General features: G+C 39.2%; 1 protein-coding gene across 15 annotated transcripts in view; it reads left to right on the forward strand.

Moving 5' to 3' along the window:
- The window catches only part of TCF4 (transcription factor 4), a 360801-nt gene that overhangs the window by 226578 nt on the left and 112965 nt on the right, over positions 1-21258 (forward strand). For 12 of the 15 annotated variants that reach the window (XM_058677038.1, XM_058677044.1, XM_058677037.1 and 9 more), the window contains 2 exons: positions 10793-10922; positions 11385-11434. The exons of 2 other annotated variants lie outside the window; for them this stretch is intronic. In XM_058677038.1, the coding sequence (XP_058533021.1) occupies positions 10793-10922; positions 11385-11434 (180 nt within the window). The remainder of the gene's footprint in view (positions 1-10792; positions 10923-11384; positions 11435-21258) is intronic. One more of the 15 variants, XM_058677052.1, reaches the window with a different exon arrangement.

Below are 21258 nucleotides of genomic sequence, written 5' to 3' on the forward strand. Positions count from 1 at the left end.
GTTTTGTTTTTGAATTATCAAATTACATATGTAAGTGGGGTTTTTTTTTTTTGAACACTAGTTGCGTGAAACGATAAAAGTATTTAGTCCTTTAAAAAATTGATACACAAGATCGTTTTGGTCTTTTAGAAGTATTGTTCTGCTGAATCCTTTCATGATTTTTGTTAAATTGGCTTGTGAACCAGTTCAGCAAGTTGCTGTCATATGTTAAGTGTCTAAATATATTTATAATGAAGAATTATGAGAACACACAACAAAAATATACCTGTCCTAAATCCTTGATGGGAAAAATAGAATATTCATACTAAGGAAACTTGAAAATTGCATTTTAGTTTAGCTTTGTGATGTCATTTGGTTGCTTGGCTTTTTTGAATACCATGTTTTTCATAGAGATTGAAGCTGTGTACAAACTGTGTGTGTGTGACTATTGAGTAAATGGGAAGATTCAAACCCAGTTATTTTACCCAGGAAGTATCTCATGGAATTGGTGATATCTACATGAAGTTTAGGGGAAGGGCAGATACTGTTTAAGAGGGGAAGAAGCCGTGGAACTCTGATATCAGGGGCAGGGATACCTGTGTTTGATGGACAAAAGTTGGCAGTGGTTGGAGAAGAGAGGATGTGGCAGCTCTGGTTGAAGTGTGAGCGAGGCAATCAGATGTGAGGTGTCCAGGAATCCATCTGGAACTTGCCACTAACATCACTAGAAGTGACCTAGCTTATTATCCATTGTCTTCAAATGTTTTTCAAACTGTCCTTGGTGAGTGCTTCTTCCTGTGACCACCTGTCTGTAAGGTGGAACTGATAAGACCCCATCCTAAGAGGCAGTGATAGTGGGTGAATGAATGCAGCCAGCAGAGGCTGTCAGGTGCTGTGTAGGTTGTTGCTGTTTTATGTCTGATGGCTGTCATCTGCAGACTGGCATCTCTGCTAATGCTTGGGTTCAGGAATGAGGAATTTTCTAGCACGTGTGCCTGTAATGCCTCAACATTATGTTAAGGAAGTAGTTGGATAGTCCGGGATGGAGAGCCCTGACTTCCCTAGGAGGGCTGGGAGATGAAGTCCCGAGGAAGTGGGACTTCTCTGTGTTCATAATGCTTTGGAAGTGGTTCATCCACTGAGACACGGGAAGAAAGGTCCTTGGTTGGAAAGTACTCGGCCTTTGTCAAGGTGGAGAAGTTTGAATGAGTGTGAAGGTAATCAGGAAACCAAAGAAGCTGTTAGGCCTTGTGAAGGGACTGTGTGGATCAGAAGATTCTCTGTCCCCAGAGTTTGGGATGGTGGTTGGCTTAAAACAGGTTCCCGAGGTGGGTTAGTGCACTAAGGTAGTGAAAGGAAGGAGAGTCTTGAAAGGTAAATGCAGACTGAATTGCCCATGGGCATGGGGTTGGGGTTCAGTCATTGTGATCTGGGAAGGCTGTCTTTCTGCCTGAGGGAGTTAGAGCAGCTCTGGGTTTCAGAAAACCAGTTCTGATAACAGCGTGATATCATCGGAGATGATGGCAGAGGGAAAGAGGAGGTGATGACTTTGAAAATGGCTCCTATTGAAAAGAATGTGTATTTTTTTCCCTGAAACAAAGGTCAGCAAGTAACGCTCTAGGACCAGATCTGACTCCTGCTCTATTTCGTTAAACAAATGTTTGTGGGAACACAATCTCATGTGTCCCTGCTCATGTTATTTCTCATTATAATGGCAGAGGTTTGGTTGCTGGCCTGGATGCGTTAGCCTCTGCCTCAGGACATTGTTCTTAGCCTATAATGGTGCCCTTATGGATCAGTTGGAATATTTAAACGGTTTCAGAATTGAGATGTCTATAGTGTAAAAAAGAGAGGCTGTACCTTTTCCTCCGGAGACACAGATCGAAACTTTCTTTATGTTTTTAAGGTGTTATTTAATGATCCTCTTTTTGTTTCTGGTCTGCTGTGGCCATTTTTAAGGCTTTGATCCTGTTGGACACAGCCTGTTATCAGTACTTAAGAAAGAAGAATCCTCGTGCTAAATATCGTGCTGCTTTGCCATTTCTTAGCCAGGTGTCTGAAGTTCTTCTTAACTGTTACACATGTTGTGTTCTCCAAAGTCCTGCTGGCCTCGAAACTCTCCATGAACATCTCTCTTTCTTCTAATGTTTCTGCTCCTTTTCTCTGCAGGATCTTTCTTGCTGGAGGTATGTGGCATTGTTGCATCCTGGTCTCCTCAGCGGTGCCAGCATTCTGTAGGTGGTCCAGCTACTGTCCAGAAACTGGCCTTTTGAAAGAACGATGGCTGTAGATCTCTCACGTGGGTTCCCGGTCCCAAAGCTTTGGGCCACCATCCACTGTTTTCCCCAGGCCATAAGCAGGGAGCTAGTTGGGAAGTGGAGCATCTGAGACACAAACTGGCACCTGTATTGGATACTGGCATTTGCAGATGGAGGATTAACCAGTTGAGCCATTGCGCCAGCCCCAGCTCAACTGTTTTTTTTCCCCCCAAAGCAAAACAAGCGTATATCAAATAACAAGGCTTAGACCATCATGTGTTTGGAAAAACAAACAGCTAATTTCTTTGCAGAAGTTTTCACTCTTCCAGCATAGCTTAAGGGATTCAGAGAATGATTAGAAAGCAGAAGTAGTTTTATGGGAAAGTAAATGATGAGTTGAACCTTTGCATATTAAGAATCAGATAGTAACTGTGGAAGCTTCAGTGAGGTGGAGAAGAGAAAATCTGAGGACAGGGCAAAAACAGGGCAGGGATTCCAGGTCTCCTTGGCTGGAGAAGGAGAAAGTATTTTCATGATCTTTCTGAAATGATGCAAGCTAACTCTATATTCAGTCAACTAATCCAGTTGACATTTGCTGAGGGCATTTGTTACTACAGTTCATTGTAGCAGCTTCCAGGGATGCTAAGATACTAAAGTTCCCTTGCTGTCCTCAAGGAAGCTGCAAACCAGAAAGCAGGAATCAGACACAAAAACAGTTATTTGACACCCAGTATGAAATGTTGTAAAAGATGAAACTTTCAAAATAAGTTGAAGGACAAAAGGAAGATTGAAATTAGAAGGAAGTGGGGAGAAGAAAAATAATATTTTTGTATATGTGCTGCCAAAGCAAGCACAAGATACTTATAATAAAAAGTATTAGTAAGTGAAGATAAATATTCCGCATCTCATTGTGGATGGTTGACCAACTGTGGAAGTCAAGATTAGTGATAAATGACACAGATTCTGGAAAGAGAGGAACCAGAGGCTGTAAAAGATCCAAGATGTAACACTGATCTTTCAGCTGGTCCAGAAGGTGTGCTATTTCACAGCCCTGCATTCCTTGGGCCTGAACAAATTTGTTTGATACATAGAGGAGCTTCAAAAAAAGTTCATGGGAATGGCATTAAAAGGTAATTCCGGGGTGAGTGTATTGGTGTGATGTAAATGCCCACATCTCCACACTGGGGGTTGTGGCCTCTATGTTGTTGCTCTGTGAAGGATCTGCACCTGTGCCTACACTCAGCCGACATTCTGGTTTTGGTCATTGCTGCTGCTATATCAACTGTCATTGTCACTACTCCTATAATCACATTCTTCCTCCTCTTCCTGCTCCTGTTATTATCAGTTTTACTGCTGCTAGGATTATTGTTCTCAGGAACAGCAGCCATTGGAAAGACCGAAGGTATAGATTTAATGAAATCTTCTATTTGATCAATAGCGATAGTTCTTTGTTTATGTCAGTATCTCGTGAGCCTTTTCCATAAATGTTCTCTGTGCTAGCCACAAGTGGAGTTGAAACATGAACTAGTCATTTCCTTAATCAACTAGTTCATGACTAGTCAACTAGCTTGGAGGCAGGTTTGTTCTTCACATTGTTGGTCAGCTACATGTTCATGGAGGAGTAGATGTTAGGAAGGCTAATACCTGCGGGAGAGATGGCCCAGGGGCCTTAGGAGCAGAGCTCTGGGAGGGTGGTGAAGAGCCAAGTCATTTTAAGATGAATTGCAGATTTCATTAAACATTTTCTACTCCGAAGATAAACTCAGTCTCTTCATGGGGTGGCTTGTCATTGTGTGTTTACATGTACAGACTTCATTGCAGGGATCTTACAGAGTTAGCCAGTAGACTGAACAAGCACCTGTGAGATCCTGGGCCAGCAACAAGTGGGTAAGAGGCAGGGTCCTGGCCTGAGGGAGACCCAGTTGCATACACACAGCTTCAAGCATCCTGGCTCTGAAGAGCAGGCATGTACGACAGTGCTGAAATAGAGCTTTACCCACTCAGTGTGATGGAGACTGATAATGTGACAGTTAGTGTTCCTTTGTTTCATGAGAATAGCAACCTGACCAAATCTGCTCTTCAGCATATTTCTTGTATTCAGGGAGAAGTGGTGCTAATTCCCTCCTGTGTTAACAGGTCATACTCAAATTGTTCTATTTTTACTTTGGTATATAATTGTTGAGGAGAAACAAACACTTTATGGCAAGTAGTAGTTAGAGCATATCAAATTACTCTGTATTGCTCTATATTGCTCATATATTAAATAAGCTTTCTGAGCTTACACTGACAAGCAGTAGCTATCTTAAATTCTGTATTATTTATGTAAGATTTCCTCAAATCTGATGTTATTGTATAGTACTATTTGCTTTAATGCTTTCTTTTTTGCTGAGTGTCTACCTTCCTACCAATGGGTGTAATCCCCTTTTTAATATGTAATGGATGAGCTGGGATTCCAGACTGGATTTTCAAAAACCACGGAAAAACCTCCTCATTTTAGAATATACAATAAATAATGTATTCTTTCTTTTTTAATTTGAGAGGTAGTCAAATAGGTGAATACATAAATCTCGCCAACCCCTGGGCAGTTGTAATTTCCATACCAAAATGCATTGAGTTTTTACTTGACTATTACTCTATTATACATTAAGTAATAGTTACCATGGCAACATTTGCATAACATTTTAACATTTAAATACAAGGTGTTGTGTTTCTTTATGAAGAAAGACAGTGTATTTGAATTATTGAATGGTGGAATATAATAATTGCTAAAGTAAACAATTCTGTTTAAGGTCCATGGAGTTATTCAGATTTCCGAAATTGTGGAGTGCATTCATTTACTTTTGTGACATCATGGGGGGAATAGAAGATTTTTAAAAAAGCTGTAAATGTTAAATATCACATAAAATATCACATAAACATTCATTAAATGCCTCCAAGTGCCCTTCTGAGGGAAAAACCACAAAATTGAACTGTATTTAAAGTCATTTATCAGAAGCTGCTGTGATAGTAAGAATTTAAATTTAGTTAACATCACATGATTTATAGAATTCTCTTCACATGCAACATATCTCTTACGATTGTTTTCCTAGTTGGTTAACAGTAACTAGTTTTGACGTCATATATAAATGAATTAACTGTAGTACTTTGCTCTTGTCTACAGGAAACAAATTAGATGAGCCACTGAAGTAATCCTTGTGAAGTTCCAGAAAAATGGCCATTTAAGCTTAAGTTATTGAGATAATTGGTCAATTTCTTCATTAATAGGGAAAGGAGGGGAAACCCTAAATTTCTTCATATTGCCTTTCTAGCTAGGCCACTATCCTTATTTGTAGATTGCCCTGTTTTTAATTCTTTTAGTAATGTGTAGTGGCTTTTCAGAATTATTATTGCAGTGTGTACTTTAATATGAAAGTTCAATAGAGTTCCTGGTGACAGTCATTCACAGCTTTTCAAGACATGTTAAATAATTATCCATGAGTTACAATCTGGAACTACATGTTGGGCAAAGGAACAAAGGTAAGCTGTATGCTGGGACAGCCACTGGAGTGGACTTGTGAATGTGGCTTGATCTGCTCCTACTAACCAACCCTGCATGGAGCTGTTTTTAAAGGAGGAAGGTATGGTTGGAGCAATTGCATGACTAACTCCTACTCTCCATGCTGCTCGTGTTTCTCTGGAGTTCGATCTGATCCGTCAGACCTCAGAATCAACCCGTCTTTCTTTCATACATTTTGAACATGACCTCTGATTAGTAACCGCCGGTGTGTGTTACATGTTTACAGATGAAATAAAAACATTGACCCCAAATCCTTAAAATAACTCATTTCAGAAATGAACATTTCTCTGCAGCACAATGACAGTCCATCATTATCAGAGTTTTCCCTGACAGCTTGTCTAAAGCTTCTCAAATCCTCTCTTTGTTGAAACCAGGCATAGGTCAGGGGGAAAAAAGAAATAACTACCAAAGTAGCTTCTAAGATCTTTAGGGACCAGAAATAGCAGTTGTCCAAAGACTGACCTTCAATTTTGAGCTTTGAAGTTCAAAAGTGGACAGGTGGAAATGTTGTGTTCTTCATTGCCCTTTGGTGCGAGATATATTCTAGGTTGCAGAGTAAGTGCCAACAGCAGCAAAATTATTGCCCCCTCCTGCTACTAGAGTAAGTCAGCAATGGCTCTTCTGTGGTCAGAATGGCAAATTCAGCAGCAGCTATTCGACGGGGATTTGCGAAAACTTCCCCATGGCTGTTAGGAATCTTATTCAGCAGTGTCTTTGAAAAACCTGATTTTGAGCAGAATTAACTATGTCGAAGTGACTTCTGTTGTAAGAATTGTTTCATACAAATTTAATAGATAATTTCTTTCTATGTGTATTTGCTTCCCACGACCTCTATATGTGTCCAGCATTGCTAAGTTTTATAGCAGTTCAGGATTTTATTTTCATATTAACATAATAAAATTCCTGGCTTTATAGAGTCAGTTCACCATACAAAGCCACTATACATCACTTAGGTTTGTGAGGGAAGAATGGCATTGCAGCTGTGTGAGTACTAGAATACCCAAACATGAATTAGACTCACGAGCATTTGGCAATAGTTCAGAAAAAGAGCTTAATCTGGTTTCATCTGAGACTGCTTTTCTTTTTCTACCACATCCCCCCAAGATGTTGTGTCTGATAGTGGATCACAACGTAATGGGAGTGACGCAAAATCAGAGAGCCCAAAGAAACCAGGAGCACGTTTGCTTTCTCCCTCCACCCCCCTCGTTAATTTTTTTCCCCTCCCCTCTCCCAAGTTCCAACTTTGAAATTCAAGGTCATTCACCTATTAGATGAATTAATTATAAGCCAAAATGCAGCATTCATCGTACTCTGATCTCACTCATATCTATAATTAAGGGTAAATATAATCTTCCTTTTTAGAAATGTACTACCCACCCATTACATTTGAAGTGCTGACTGAAATGAAATAATAGTTCCTAGCAAGATGGTTTTAGTTTCACATGAAAAAGTTGATAATTTAAGCTTCAAACAGTTAGTTCTATTTTTGATTACCATTCAGTTATAAATCTAATTTGAGATATATGCTGCTTTTCAAGTTTAATTCATGGTTTGCATCCTCAGTTGCCTTAGTAAAGTTCAGTGGCTGATGAAGTGTGTTCCAAAACTCCTCCAACAAGGAGTCAGGACAGGATGGGGAAGGTGTTGGAAGGATGGTCTGAGACTCAGTCAGAACCATGGGAAACAAACAGAAAATGTAATTGGAAGAGATCCTGGCAGGAGGCTCCATTTGGCATTTGCAGGGCTGCCCCGGGTCTGCTCTTTGCTGAACTGTTGGCTGCAGGGGTGAACCCAGAAACATTTAAGCCTGGTTCCAGGAGTCAGTGTCATTGTTTTCTTTGGTTAGGATGTTTTCAGTCTGGAAATTCTTTGCTTTTTGATGAAAGTAAGAAGTGAATAAAAGCAGAGAGCTTGTCTCATCACATTGTGGACAGTTAGCAAAGTGCTGCACTCTGGTTAGGATTTACAGGTGTTAGCTCTGTGAGGTGCCACATCTTCCTTCCAGTATTTCCTGGCAGGCTCAAGGCAGCTTAGTACCAGGACCCAGCATAACCACAGAGCCTGAGGTTGCACAATGTGAAAGCCTGAAACCCTCAAGTTCCATTTGCCCACTTTGAAAGTAGATTTAGCTTTTAAACTTAGCTTTTGTTAGGCAAAAATCTGTTTTCAGACCACACACACACACACACACACACACACACACACACGTAGGCAAATTTCAATGTGAATGAATGCCCTACCCATTTTGCTGAATTTAACTAACCTTAAATTTACCACAGTTAACTCTTTTAAATGAACAAAGTGGGAATTTTTCAGGCAGTGGAAAGAAACAGTGTTTTGAATTTCTCATTGTCATGGAGAGTTAAACGTGATGTAAAGGCCAAACAATAGTAAATGGTCATTGTTCATTTTACAAGTATACACTACGATTAGGACACATATATTTTTATCTCCTTTTTCCCTAAGGGGGTGATTACGGCCCCCTTAAGTGTGAGGAAATGTTTATTTTTGTTGCTTTAGAAGAATGATTCCATTGTGCAAGTGAAAAAGAAAAAGGAATAAACACATCTAGAAAGAAACAGGAATGTGCTTTGTGGGGAAAAAAGGAAAGATGAGCTGGAGCCAGTCAATGTTTGCGAGTGCTGTCTGGACCTGGTCCTGCAGCCTCGCGCATAGTTCATGTGGCTGCGTATGCAAGTGTTGGGTGCCTGATTTATTTCTTTCTAGCCTGGGAAATGAGCTTTCAAAAAATTAGCCACAGTAAGGTCAGGCACAATACGTTAACTGTTTTTTAGTTACTGTTTTTTATTTTTCATAGCTCTATTGTGAATGCTGCAAGCCTGTTTGCTTTCAGGTTGGCCTATTGAATGTGCTTCCTTTCTGTAGAGTGGAAACCTTTGACACTGAGGACGGACAAGAAATAACCAATGTTAACTTGTTAAAAAGGCAGGCAAGCACTTAAGCATATTGTTCAGTCCTTTCTTGAGCTATTTTATGTATTTTTTGGAAAAGAAAAAGACAGTGGAAAGAATGCCTATCTGTTATACAAAGTTATCAGTAATATCGTTTCGAAACCCCCTTTTCCAATGTAGTCTCATTTACAGATGCACTTAACTGGAAGGAGTTATAATCTCAAATCATTGCAGTTTTATTGAGAGACATTTCAAAGCACACTTGGACTTTGTTAGATTTTGTTAGCAAGACTTGCCAAAAGCGGAATGTCATGTAGAGATTCTCACGTTTCGAATCCCGCTCACACAGTGATCAAGAAGTTATTTGATGTTATGCCGTAGAGTCCTGATTCACAGAAAACTTTGTAATACTCAGCTCTATATTTTGAGTTTGTCATTGTGTAGCATTTTGGTGTCTGGAGTTCTTAAGAGGCAATAGATGAGCATGCAGACGTCAGGTTTTTATCTGGCAGATTATCTGCTGTTTTCATCAGATGTTTATGTTGCAAATAATACTAGTAATGAACTTATTACTCAGAATATGCTCTCAACCTAAAATCTCCTCCTTGAAGTTTTGTTTTAAAGTGTGCTGATTTTGTATCCGTTGAAGAAGTCTTAAACTGGAATCAGTGAAGGCAAGCTTGTCAGCCGCTGATTAGTCCTTTATAGATTACTCATCCAACACTCACAAAACCCCTCGCTATGGAGAGATCCTCTTTATGATATTTTGCTCTATGGTGGCGGGAAGGGGAGGTTTGAATTTTTGATTTTACGGCTTATGGGTCATATTTGACCAACTGCTTTCACTTGAAGACATGCCACTTTGTTGAGCTATTTAGGAATCAAAAAGACTGTCTTAATTTAAAACAAGGACCCTTTGTTGTAGTTGGTGACTGCCTTGTGAAATTTTTCAGTTCTCAGCGGGTTAACCAGGGAACAGGGGCAGAGTCATAATTGGCCTATTTAGAGTATTTTGCATGTGAATAGTGTGTTAGTGAAGCATCCCTAAGTCTGTTGTGAGTGACATGGTGATTAGAATTTAGATTAGGGAAAACACATTCTGTACTTTATCAAGGACAGTAATTAGTTCAGTCAGTAAAAGTTGATTACAAGTAACGATAAAGTTAGATTTTTAGTACTTAATTTTAAAATTTCTTTATTAAACATTAAATTTGTTCCTAATAAAAATGGTACTATCTGCACTTGTTTTATTGCATATCAGAATAATTAAAAGAACAATGTGTTCAATGCAGACTATAATCAGGCGATTTATATATTACGGGTAAGTTTCTATGTAGTTTTTCAAGAATGTGATGTCATTAAAAATTTTTTCTGATGTCATCATTTTTGAAAGTTTACTAATTTGGCGCTCCGAAACAAGCTAATGATATTTGCGAAAGTTTTCTAGTGTTTGGATGAATGTGTAACATGTGGGGATGTGTTTTAGCTTCCAGTAGTCCTGGAGACGGTATTTGGATGTTGTGTGATTTGTTCCTGTGAGCTTAGGATGCCTGCTATTCCTACGGCCGCAGAAGGTGGTGTGAGGAACTGGATTTCCTCTGGGGCCAGCAGGCATTCTCCTCCCCTGCCATGGCTGCTGGAGTCTGTGCAGCTCCAGAGAGGCAGGGTCCTTGGTGGAGTGGCTAGGGAAACTGTTGAAATCTGAGACCCTCTCCCTGGTTCCTGTGAGGGAGAAGTCCTGAGCACTCCTCCCTAGGAGCCCAAGTAGAGAGAGAACATTGACCTCCCACGAATGGCATTGTGCTCCAGAATTAGATCCTTAAGTCACCGTAAAATGCTTAGAAGTTACTGTTTAAAGAGATGCATCTTCCTCACGCACTTATGGCATTAAAAATGCACAGACTTGGTGGTAGCACCTCAGACTGCCTTTTCTGCCTGCTTGTTGTGTTTGCTTGTTTCAGTTGAGCAGGTGCTGCTGGCTTTATTGCATTAGTTTAAGTGCGAACAATCAGATAGGGGATGGTGATTGTAAGAAAAAAAAAATTAACCTCACATGTTTGTTTTCCCTTTTTTTTTTAACTTTTCAGCAAAGTCTCCTTGGAGGTGACATGGATATGGGCAACCCAGGAACCCTTTCCCCCACCAAGCCTGGCTCCCAGTACTATCAGTATTCTAGCAATAACCCCCGCAGAAGGCCTCTTCCCGGTACTGCCATGGGTAAGGGATTCTATTTGAGTGCCTCAGTGATTATGATCTGTCTTCCACCTCCGCTTTCTTTAAATCCTTCTTGTGCAATACCGCATTTTCACCCTAACCCCGCTCCCCCAGCCTTACAAAACCACACAGTTTGATTCAGTTGCCAGGTTGGTGACGTCCACCCAGTAGTCCTCTGGGTTCACGTGTTAGCGACTTTATAGCAACAGGACTTTGCTAGTGTGGGCTTATGTGTAATTTTCTCATGACAGTGTAAACAGGGAACATTTTTTTTTGAAAAATACTAACAATACAGTAATTTTGAACAAGGTAGAACGTGATTTCTGTTAGAACAGATGAAGATAGTTGAGGTGGTGATGTCGTAAGAAGATCTGTTCTAATCTGCATGGCTCCGTGGCTTCTGATATACGTTCGTTAGGAATATATGCCCGTGGCAGCTCACAGTGTCCCTCATTTGTTTTTCAGAGGTACAGACAAAGAAAGTTCGAAAAGTTCCTCCAGGTTTGCCGTCTTCAGTAAGTACTGCTCCTTGCCGCTGTGCATATTGTTGATATTGTTCTGCCTTGAATCTCTGTGAGGGCGATTAAATGTCAGTGAGGTTCGATGCATCCAGCGAAGTCCGTTTTCTGGAATGTGGCTGAAGCAGGGCTGACCTCCCTGTGCAGCCAGGCGACCTGAGCTGGAGTGAGGAGACTGAGTGGCTGTGTTGAGCTTCAGTGGGGTTAAGCTCAGAAGAGGACCCTGAAGAGGTGCCTGAAGCTTCAAGAGCTTTACCTGTACAGGGCTTCCAAGAGAATGAGCATTAGTTTCATGTGTTGGTTAAGTTCTTTGTCAGTATTACGGTGATTTATGGATTTGCATGTGAAAGGAGATTGTGGAGAGGATTTAGGAAATATTTACATGAGTTTCAACCCAGAGTGCAGGGAGAATGTCTCTATTTTCTAGAGAGGTTGTTGTATTAAAAGCTGCAAAGGTAGCAGCATCAGTAGAGCCAGTCAGGTGACAACGGAAGGATCCAGCTGTAACCAAAAGCATTCTGGGTCTTTGCAGTAGCAGCAGCTGCTTGGCAGGAGTGCCCGTGGCTGCCGGAGTTCTACCAGGGGTAGCACAAGTTGGTTGGTCTGACAATCAGATCCATGACAGTGTGTTTTGAGTTCTTACATATGTTGAGTTCCCAAGTATTTAATTTTGTTTAGGAATGATTTAGTAAATTTTTTCTTATCCACCCCTCTTCCCCCCAGAAAAAGAGAGATGTTGATTTCCTACCTTCTTTACTTTTCTCGCTTCCTTCTTTTTCCATTTTTCCTTCCTTTTTCTGGTAGTGTTATGTTGTGATGCCATTTATCCATGAGTTTTATTTTAATGTTGAAGTACTCATTTTCTTTGTAAAGAATGCTAATGAGCTTTATTATAAGTTCTGTCATTTTAAAATAAAATTATATTTAGATTTCTGAAAATATATTACCAATCAGCATTCACATATTAGTCTTTATTTCATTTTTAATAAATTAGAAAAATAATGGGTTTTGCAAATGTGCTAAGATTAGATTAACCCAAACACCTGTGTATTTGACTTGATTTCAGTTCAGCTCACTCAAAATATTATTAGATGAATATATCAGAATAAGCTTTATCAAGGGAAAAAAGATTTTAAAGCTGATTATCATAGGCTTGATAGTGTTGAAGAAGCATCACAAAATTATCCATAAAGTATTGTGTAAATATTGGCAAAATATTGTATGAATAAAACTGCCAGTGACATATAAAGTAGTAATTTTTGGACTACTAGCAAGTTAGTTATTTAAAGATGTACTGAATATTTTGTTCTTTGAAATGTGGCGGTGTAGTGAAATTGACTAAAAGGTTTTATACGGTTTTGGTAAGCTTGAATTGGGGATCAGTTTCATGTGGACGAAACTTTAACTTGTAATATCTTCTAGGACAGCTTCAAATGATAGTTCTTGCAGCTGTTTACATTTTAAACAGGCCTAATCCCAGTATAAATAATTTTAATTTTCATAGACCTCTGCCTGCTCTTCGATGATGAAAATCTGTGTGCCTTAAATGCCACAGCAGCTTAGAGCTATCACACCCTCTTCATGCCGCATATTAAAATTAATTCAGTTTGTTTTCACCAGTGGTAAAATTATGCAATAATCTGCATGGTTTCTAAGCATTGCATTGGTGTGACACTAGATGTCATCTCAGTGCTCAGTTACAATCCATGGTCAGTTTTTAAGCTACCTTCCTGTGACTAACTAGACCCTTTAGGAGATTATACTGGTATAGTTTTTTTTTTTCTTTACTATTAAGACAGTTGATGTGTTCCTGGTAGATTGTGATATACTAAGTATTAAAGTACAAAAGGAACTTTGCTTTCTCAATAAGATCAGGAGTTGAGAATTTGTGCCACTTAATTTTTGGCTTTTAATGGTCATCTTAGGATTAATTCTTAGAGAATTTGGGCAAAATGTTTTAAAGATTCTTATGAAACAGGAAGGAAGAAAATTTAGTTAAATGAAAATTTTATCTTTACTGAAGAATGAGACTGAGTAATTTTGAATCCTGTCTCAAACTTGTTATTTACAAAATAGCTCTATTTTAATGACAATTTAAGTTAATTTGTTTAGCTTTGTTGTGTATGTATTTCATGCTTATTGCTTCTTTAAAGGCTCATGTGTGTTAATACAGTATCTGTATTCTAGCTAGGTTTTAAGAAGAAATTGTGTGCTAGACATTGTATCACTTTTCCTCCAATTACTGTGTATTTATTTTTAGACTTCTGCCATGCATTTTTTAAGTTCAAGTAAAAACTTTATAGTATGTTTGAGTATTTGTGTAACAGCAGAAGATTGAAGACAATGAAGGGTTTCTTTAGGAGTGATTGTGACGAAAGACATTGATATGTTTTCTTTGATACATATTTACAATGACAAATAGTAATAAATCTGTCACAGTCTGTCGTGTTAACTCCCTTTTCCCCCCTTTTTGAAATGGGCCCTCTCTCTTGCATTAGATAAAACAGGGAAAGTGACACTGACACGCCGTAGTCAGATGCTGTGTCTGTTACCGTGGTCCAGAGGCCGGGCTGCTTTGGCCACCCTGGCGCGGTCTTCCCAGGTTGTCAGGAGAACCAGGGCACTGCGTGGCCCTGTTGGGAAAACACTGCTGCATGTGTGGAGAAGGAAGCAAACGTCTGGCCCACGATGCCTTGGATCTGGCAGGATCCATGCATGTGTGTTTGTGCTGTGTGCTGCATCGAAGCCCTGAGTTCTTGTGGAAACATGACATGGGGACAGGATGGTGGGAAAACCATCGCTGAGTTCTCTTGTAGGCGCAAGAACAATGGTGAGAAGGAGGCCAGCCCTCCAGAGACCAGAGGCTAGTGGGTAGGGCTGGGAGATTCTTTTATAAAGGAAAGGCTACGTGAAATGCCAACCATCAGAATGCATGCAAGAGCTCTGTTTGTTACTACAGAACATTTCCGGGTCCTTTCTTTGAATTTCGAGTGTTATTCCTGTCTGTTACATCCCAGTTTCTTCTTAGCCCTCATTTGGTAAGACTTCCAGTGCCAAACTTTGTCCGTTGTTGAGACCAGAGTTTATTTTGCACGCCTAATCTCTGGAATCTATATTCAAATCCAACAAAACTTCTTGTTTTGTTAGATTTCTACATCCTGATTTTCTGTCTTAAGCTGTATTGTATTGTAAACATGGTGTTTTACAAATGTACTGCTCCTCCCAGCAAGTTCTTCTCTTGGTGTCACCCAATAATCACAATCATTGAATCATGAATTCCGGCAGAAAGAAAATGTATCTGCATTAGTGTTTGTGGAAAATGATGATGATTCTTGACCGAATTTAGCATGAAAATGTATTCTATAAATTAAGGAAATTTTTTCATTTTGTGTTGTTTTAAGGCAAGTGAATCACACACACACACACACACACACAGAGCAAAGACATTGTGTTTCAGTACTTTGTTGTCCTTAGCAGTATATAAACACACAAGGTCTTGATCTTCTTACAGTTTGGAACATTCCAAATTGAAATATGTTTTAGCAGAAGGTATTAACCGCTACACAGTTTACATTTCAAACATTGGCAGAATTTGTCCCATTTGCAACTTTCATGATGATTTCACCACAACCCCAGTTGGGATCTCTGGGACTTCAGAATTCTCTAAAACTGCTAAGTTTTATCCTGTGACATAATTTATGACTTTGCTTATCTGCAGTGACCTTTTCTCAAACCGTACTTTCCAGTAAAGTCTGTGGTGGTAAATTGCAGTGCTTTGTTTTGTTTGTTTGTTGTCATTTTATTTGTTTTGTGAGCTCGTTCCCTCTGGAAGATCTGGCAAGTGTTCAGGGGACAGAGATCATTTTAAATATTTGAACCCTAGGGAAAATAATTCCTGCTACCATGAAGATTCTAAAATAAGATTTGGATATTTGGTTTTAATTGAAGGAAAGTATATTTTAAATTAAAAATATATCAGTTCTGGATTAGACTTTTACAAAGGAGATTATTAGAAGTATCAGGAAGAAACAGATAATGCTAATGACATTAATTGTTTTGTGTATTTTCTAGTCAGTAAAAATCTCCATACTTGAAGGTTTCCAACATGTTGAGATTTTTTTTGCGGGCTTAGGAGGGGAAACTTTCCTCCCCATATGTTTTTTAAAAAAAATTCCAATTTGAAAGAGCCCAGAAATCACATAGAATGAGGAAATCCAGTCCTTACAATGCATCCTTTAACTCGTACTTTTAACACGGAGCATGGGAAATCAGGACGATGCTTTCCTGGACAATACAATTTTCACTTGAGTCATAGTCCAATTTTTTTCAAATGAAATTGTGTTAGAATATGCTCTTTTCCGAGTGAATTGTCTGCCACCTGGGACATGCCATGTGCAGGAAAGTCCTGAGTGTAGCCACTGTGTGATAAGATAAAGAAGGAAGGAACTCCTCAAGGTTCATTCTTTGAGAGAGACACTTTTTGAAAAAATATCATGCAGGTGTTTGCCTTAACATACTGAGATAACACAGCTTTTTAAACTTTGGGCATAATGTATCTTTTTAAAATTAAAATGAAGTATAGGTCCCAAAATTATATTTAAAGTATAAAAATATAAAGGTTAAGGGAGATTAAAGATTACATAGTTATACCATCCAAAATAAGACAAACTATCATTCACACTGCTTATGTGATTTGACGTGAGACAGGGAAACACTTTGAATACCAAGAAAATATCACATAGAAAATATTATGTGTGGGTCTGTGCTGTTAATGCTGAATTCACCAAATCAGCTTCAAGGCTTTGGCCTGTGCACTGAAAGGCAGTGTCATCCTCTCTAATGTACTTAAAACCCATAGCGGAGATGCTTTATATGAGCTACTGGTAAATAAACAGGTAAAGGAGGGTCTTGTTCATTGGGGATTCACAATAGTTCATTATCGTAGAAGAGAAAATGAGAGTATATGCCCCACACAGACCGGGAGATATTTGGCCTCTCGGGAATTTGCTAATTTGCTAAAAGATTTCTGAATATAGGGCTTTTGTTTAGAATTTTGAAATAGTGAGGTCTAGCTTCTACTGTCCTCCTCCCTTAAAATATTACCTGCCTGCTTCTTGAAAAAGAGGCTTCACGGTATTTATGTGTTGTTTTTTTTAATATAAAGACAGAAGAAATGCAGAAACTAAGACAAATAAAGAACTTACCAGCGGATGGCAGGTTGTGTATGTTGAGCTATTCCTGGATTATTTTTACAAATGAATAGGTTAGGTGGCTTAATCACCCAACTAAACATAACCACGTTATCCTTGCTTCGGAGAGATGCCTTTCAGGGCTCCAGCACCCTGTGTCCCTGCTCAGTAAGTTCTTCCAGGCTGCGTGTGTAATGCTCTCCCAATACTAAGCTCTATCTCAAAATACCACTAGTGAGTATTGTATTTTTAACTAAGTTCACAATATACAGTATCACCTGCTAAGATTCATCAAGACTTCTGTGAAGATTTCAACCACTAGGACAATGGCTTTTAATGAAACACTAGACTCACTTGTTAAGAAAGGGGAAATAAACGTTTCAGGCAACTGTGACTTTGTACTTTGTTTTATCATTGCCACTGAAGCATATATTTTCGTTTGGAGCATTGGCCTTCATCTGAGTGATGTAATTACTGGGAAACCTGGCAGTCACTCTAGGGCTGGTTCAAGAGAAAGCAATGTAACAGAGGATTACATGTACTTTAGGGACTATGAAAACTTGTTCTGGGGCATCTGCCTTCACTGTGAATGTATTGTATGTTTATGAAATGTTATGGATGGTTGGCTTGATAAGAAGTTGAATATCAATCTTTTAACTTAAGATTTCATTAGCTGAAACAGTTTATTTTTCTCGTGTGCCAAAATTGTGTCTGTTTTCCTGTCTTTGACAATCTCTGCATTTTTGGGGTGTATTTTTCTGTTCTCAAACAGTCCTACAGTTTCCATTGTAAAGTAATAAATCAGGCTGAGATAGCGCTTGGTGGACTAAATAAGATTCTCTCACGAATGTGGCAATAATCCTAAAAGAATAGGGAGTCTTCAAAAATAGCAAAGTGTACTTTCCTCAAGACAAAATAAGGTCACCCTGTTCGTCACACTGAATCTTAAACCTGCGTTTTAAAGTGATGATTTGGGAGCCCCAGTCTTTGTCTTTTCTGCCCCCAGAGTGTGTTTGGGCATCAGGAGATGTTCTCTTTAAGACAATCAGAGCTTTATAAAATTTGTGGTTTTAAATACTCCATTATGTTCTGTCCACACAGCAGCATGTGGCCACTGCTGGTTTTTTGCCCGGTTGCAGCCACTGCAAAGGTGTGGAGCTATCAAGAGTTCAAAGCTTTGCTTGCGCGTCTGCTCCCTCTTCAGGGAACTTAAGGTAATGCAGACAGTTCTGCATTTTGTAAAACTGCAGGGTTGGAATTCAAGATGATTTAACTTTCCATGAGATGCAGAGTTCTGAGTCCTGCAAAGTATATGAATATTATATTTTTCCAGGAACATTTTAAGAATTTTATTGAAGTAGCTTAGTGACCTTGTTGGGGCCTTTCTCATCTAACTTTGACATTGAGTAATTAATCATAAATATGCTGCTAGGGTTAAAATTTGATCTGGAAGCATTGACTTTTACAGAAATCAGAAGAGGTTCTATGTGTATTAAATTTCACTAAATTTGTTTTGATTATTCAGTGGAACAGAAGACACAGGGACATTCCTTAGCGAAGCTCTCTTGATGACCAGCTGTAAAAGGGATTTTTTTGGTGTGTTGCCATCTCAGCAGTGGTTAAAGGGCATTTCCTTTGTGAAACGTAGGCTCATACTAGAAAGATTTACATTTTCTCAGAAATATCTTCCTTGTGGTACATTTAATCATGAAAACTGGTGTCATACCTCACACACTATACAAAAGCTGCCACTGTTACCACTTAGGGATTGCAGGAAGATCCTGTTTGGGAGCAATTACTTTGGTGTCATCTGAGAAAGAGTACCTAACTATCTCCAGCAGCCTCTTCCCTCCCAAATCACATCATTTTAAATATGCCTCCTGGATTACGCTTATAATAATATTGTAATGGCTTCCATCCTACCGATTGGCATAGTGTATCATTATGTCATTAGCTGCTCTGAGAAAGCAGTCTGAAGTAGCTGGCTGATTCTTAGCGTTAATGTGTTCAAGTAACCCTGTTTAGGGAATTGGGTGGTTTTACAGATGCTCAGGTGTGTTATCACAAGCTACAATGTATTTCCAAGGTTTCTCATTATGAAATGAACCTGAAGCACAAAATAACTCAATAACAAAAGAGATATGAAAATTGGGTCTCTGTCTTAAGAAAGTTTAATAACTTGGGATGTTAAAAATTGAGGAATAAATATTTGTCCTACAGCCTAGTGGTGGTGTGTTTGTTTCTCGTTATAACTGAAGCTAGAATTTTCAAAGAATGTTTATGGCCTGGCAATTCAGACTTGTTAGGTCGATTTAAAAAATGTGAAACCATTAAGATGAGTAGAAAATAAATATATTTCTGCAAATATTGGCAATTATTATGATTATTTAATAAAAGTCACAAATTCTAGCATTTACTAAATATGAAGATGTATGTCGCTGAGTGAAAGATTATTGCCAGCACCTGGGAGGTTTCTCATTAAGAGGCTTTTTATGAATTTTGTTTTTTAGAGGGAAAGAAAACATTGGTCCACATGAGGGAACTTTAAAAAGTCCCTGGAAAACATGTGGCTCTTTTTGCCACAAAATTAAATCTATTTTTAATTTCATTTTTACATGAACATTTGGAAGTTACTTGTTGTGCTGTGTGGCTTGGTAGATAGAGCTAGGCAGCAGAAGACAGAATTAAGCATATGTATTTATAAGCAGATGTAGTTAGGATTACAGGGAATTCTTTTACAAGTGAATGCTGTTTTGTGTTCCCTTTAATGCATCATATCAATAGCTGCAGTATAATGGAAGCTTTCTTTAACAACGAACTGGGAGCACCCAGGTGAAAGGAAAAATCGGAGGATTTTCCAAAGTTTTCATTCATTCACTAGTTATTTCCTTCATTTCTGTTTATTTAGTCAAAACCTATTATTCAATTAAACAGAAAGCCAGACATATTATGCAACAGTGATTCTGTCTGTTTCTTGTTTGTACCTTTATTTAAATATCAAAGCTTCACAACTGAAATTCTTCATATTTAACTACATTCACAGTGTTGTTTCTCTGGCTTCCAGTTTGTGGGAGTATGTCTTGGCATTTTAAAGAGCATAAAATTTGGCCTTAGGAAAGTCATGCATTCAAAAAAAATGCAGTAACCCACACACTGTTAAAACAGGGACTTTGTCCTTTCAGCACATTATGGAAGTACTTAGTCTGCTACTCACTTGTCACTACCATGAACAGGTAAGGGTTGCAATTTATGGGCATCATTTTTGTTCCAGACAGGTGAAACTCATTGCCTTATTTTACTTGTCTTACTTTGGAATATATTTGCAGAGAAGGGCTATAGTAGTGAAAGTGGTAGAGTAGGGTAGAAATAACACTGCAGGAGAAAAAATGAGATCTTCTTGATTTAATGCCTTGATATCCTCTACTAACTCACCTAGTGGAAGGGCAGGAGCCTGTTTATCTTCTTCGAGAGAGGCTTCTCTGGTACCTGCAGAATGACATGCTATCAGTGTACTACCAGCAAATCCTGCCCTAGTGCTTATGCCTGCGACCAGGCCCTGTTCTCAGCTCCTTGGATCTGTTCAGTCATTTGACCCTGCAAAGATCCTGTGAGATGCCTTGTGTTCTTTATTCATGTTTATGGAAACGGAGCCATCAGAAGGTGAAGAAGCGCAGCCTGAAGTGACAGGGCTCGATTCGCATCTGAGCAGTCTGTGGCTCCGGTTGCTTGTTGGTGCATGCGGCTACCCAGGCTGTCCCTGGCTCTTGAGAACACTAAGTTCAAGTGTGTGCAGATCAAGAAGTTCTCAATGATGTAGTTCTTGTTCACTTAGCAAGAATGAAATTCCCTAGAATAAATGAAATATTCTTTTTTGTTTTTTTAAAGATTTATTTTTTTATTACAAAGTCAGATATACACAGAGAGAAGGAGAGACAGAGAGGAAGATCTTCCCTCTGATGATTCACTCCCCAAGTGAGCCGCAACGGGCCGATACGCGCCGATCTGATGCCAGGAACCAGGAACCTCTTCCGGGTCTCCCACGCGGGTGCAGGTCCCAAAGCATTGGGCCGTCCTCAACTGCTTTTCCAGGCCACAAGCAGGGAGCTGGATGGGAAGTGGAGCTGCCAGGATTAGAACCGGTGCCCATATGGGATCCCGGGGCGTTCAGGGCGAGGACTTTAGCTGCTAGACCACGCCACCGGGCCCTAAATGAAATATTATAAAATGCCATACACAGGTGGAATGTTCCAGTGTGTTGGCTGTAATTCACAATCTCTGATCCACCTTAGCAGAGCATTTCCTAGCTAGGGGCAGTACGATCCAGTGGTTATGTCAGGGTGTTTGGCTGCCTGGATGCTTGGTCAGCTGTGTGGTTTCATGGCTGTTGCCACGCGTAATGCACAAATACAGTGTCCTTGAATACTGCAAAAAGTTCTTGGAAAATTAAAAGATAAGTTTATTTTGGTGCAAAACCCAAAACTGTGTCATGGAAAATAATAGCAATTTTCAAAACGATGTGAAAAGGGATTTTTAAAAGTTTGAAATTTTGTGAAATTTTGTCATCATGGGTATTTTCCATGAACTGTTTGGAAATGTGTGTGGGGCAGCTAAACGGAAACCAAGACCAGGGTC

Source organism: Ochotona princeps, chromosome 18, assembly GCF_030435755.1.
Source record: "Ochotona princeps isolate mOchPri1 chromosome 18, mOchPri1.hap1, whole genome shotgun sequence".
NCBI classification, from domain to species: Eukaryota; Metazoa; Chordata; class Mammalia; order Lagomorpha; family Ochotonidae; genus Ochotona; species Ochotona princeps.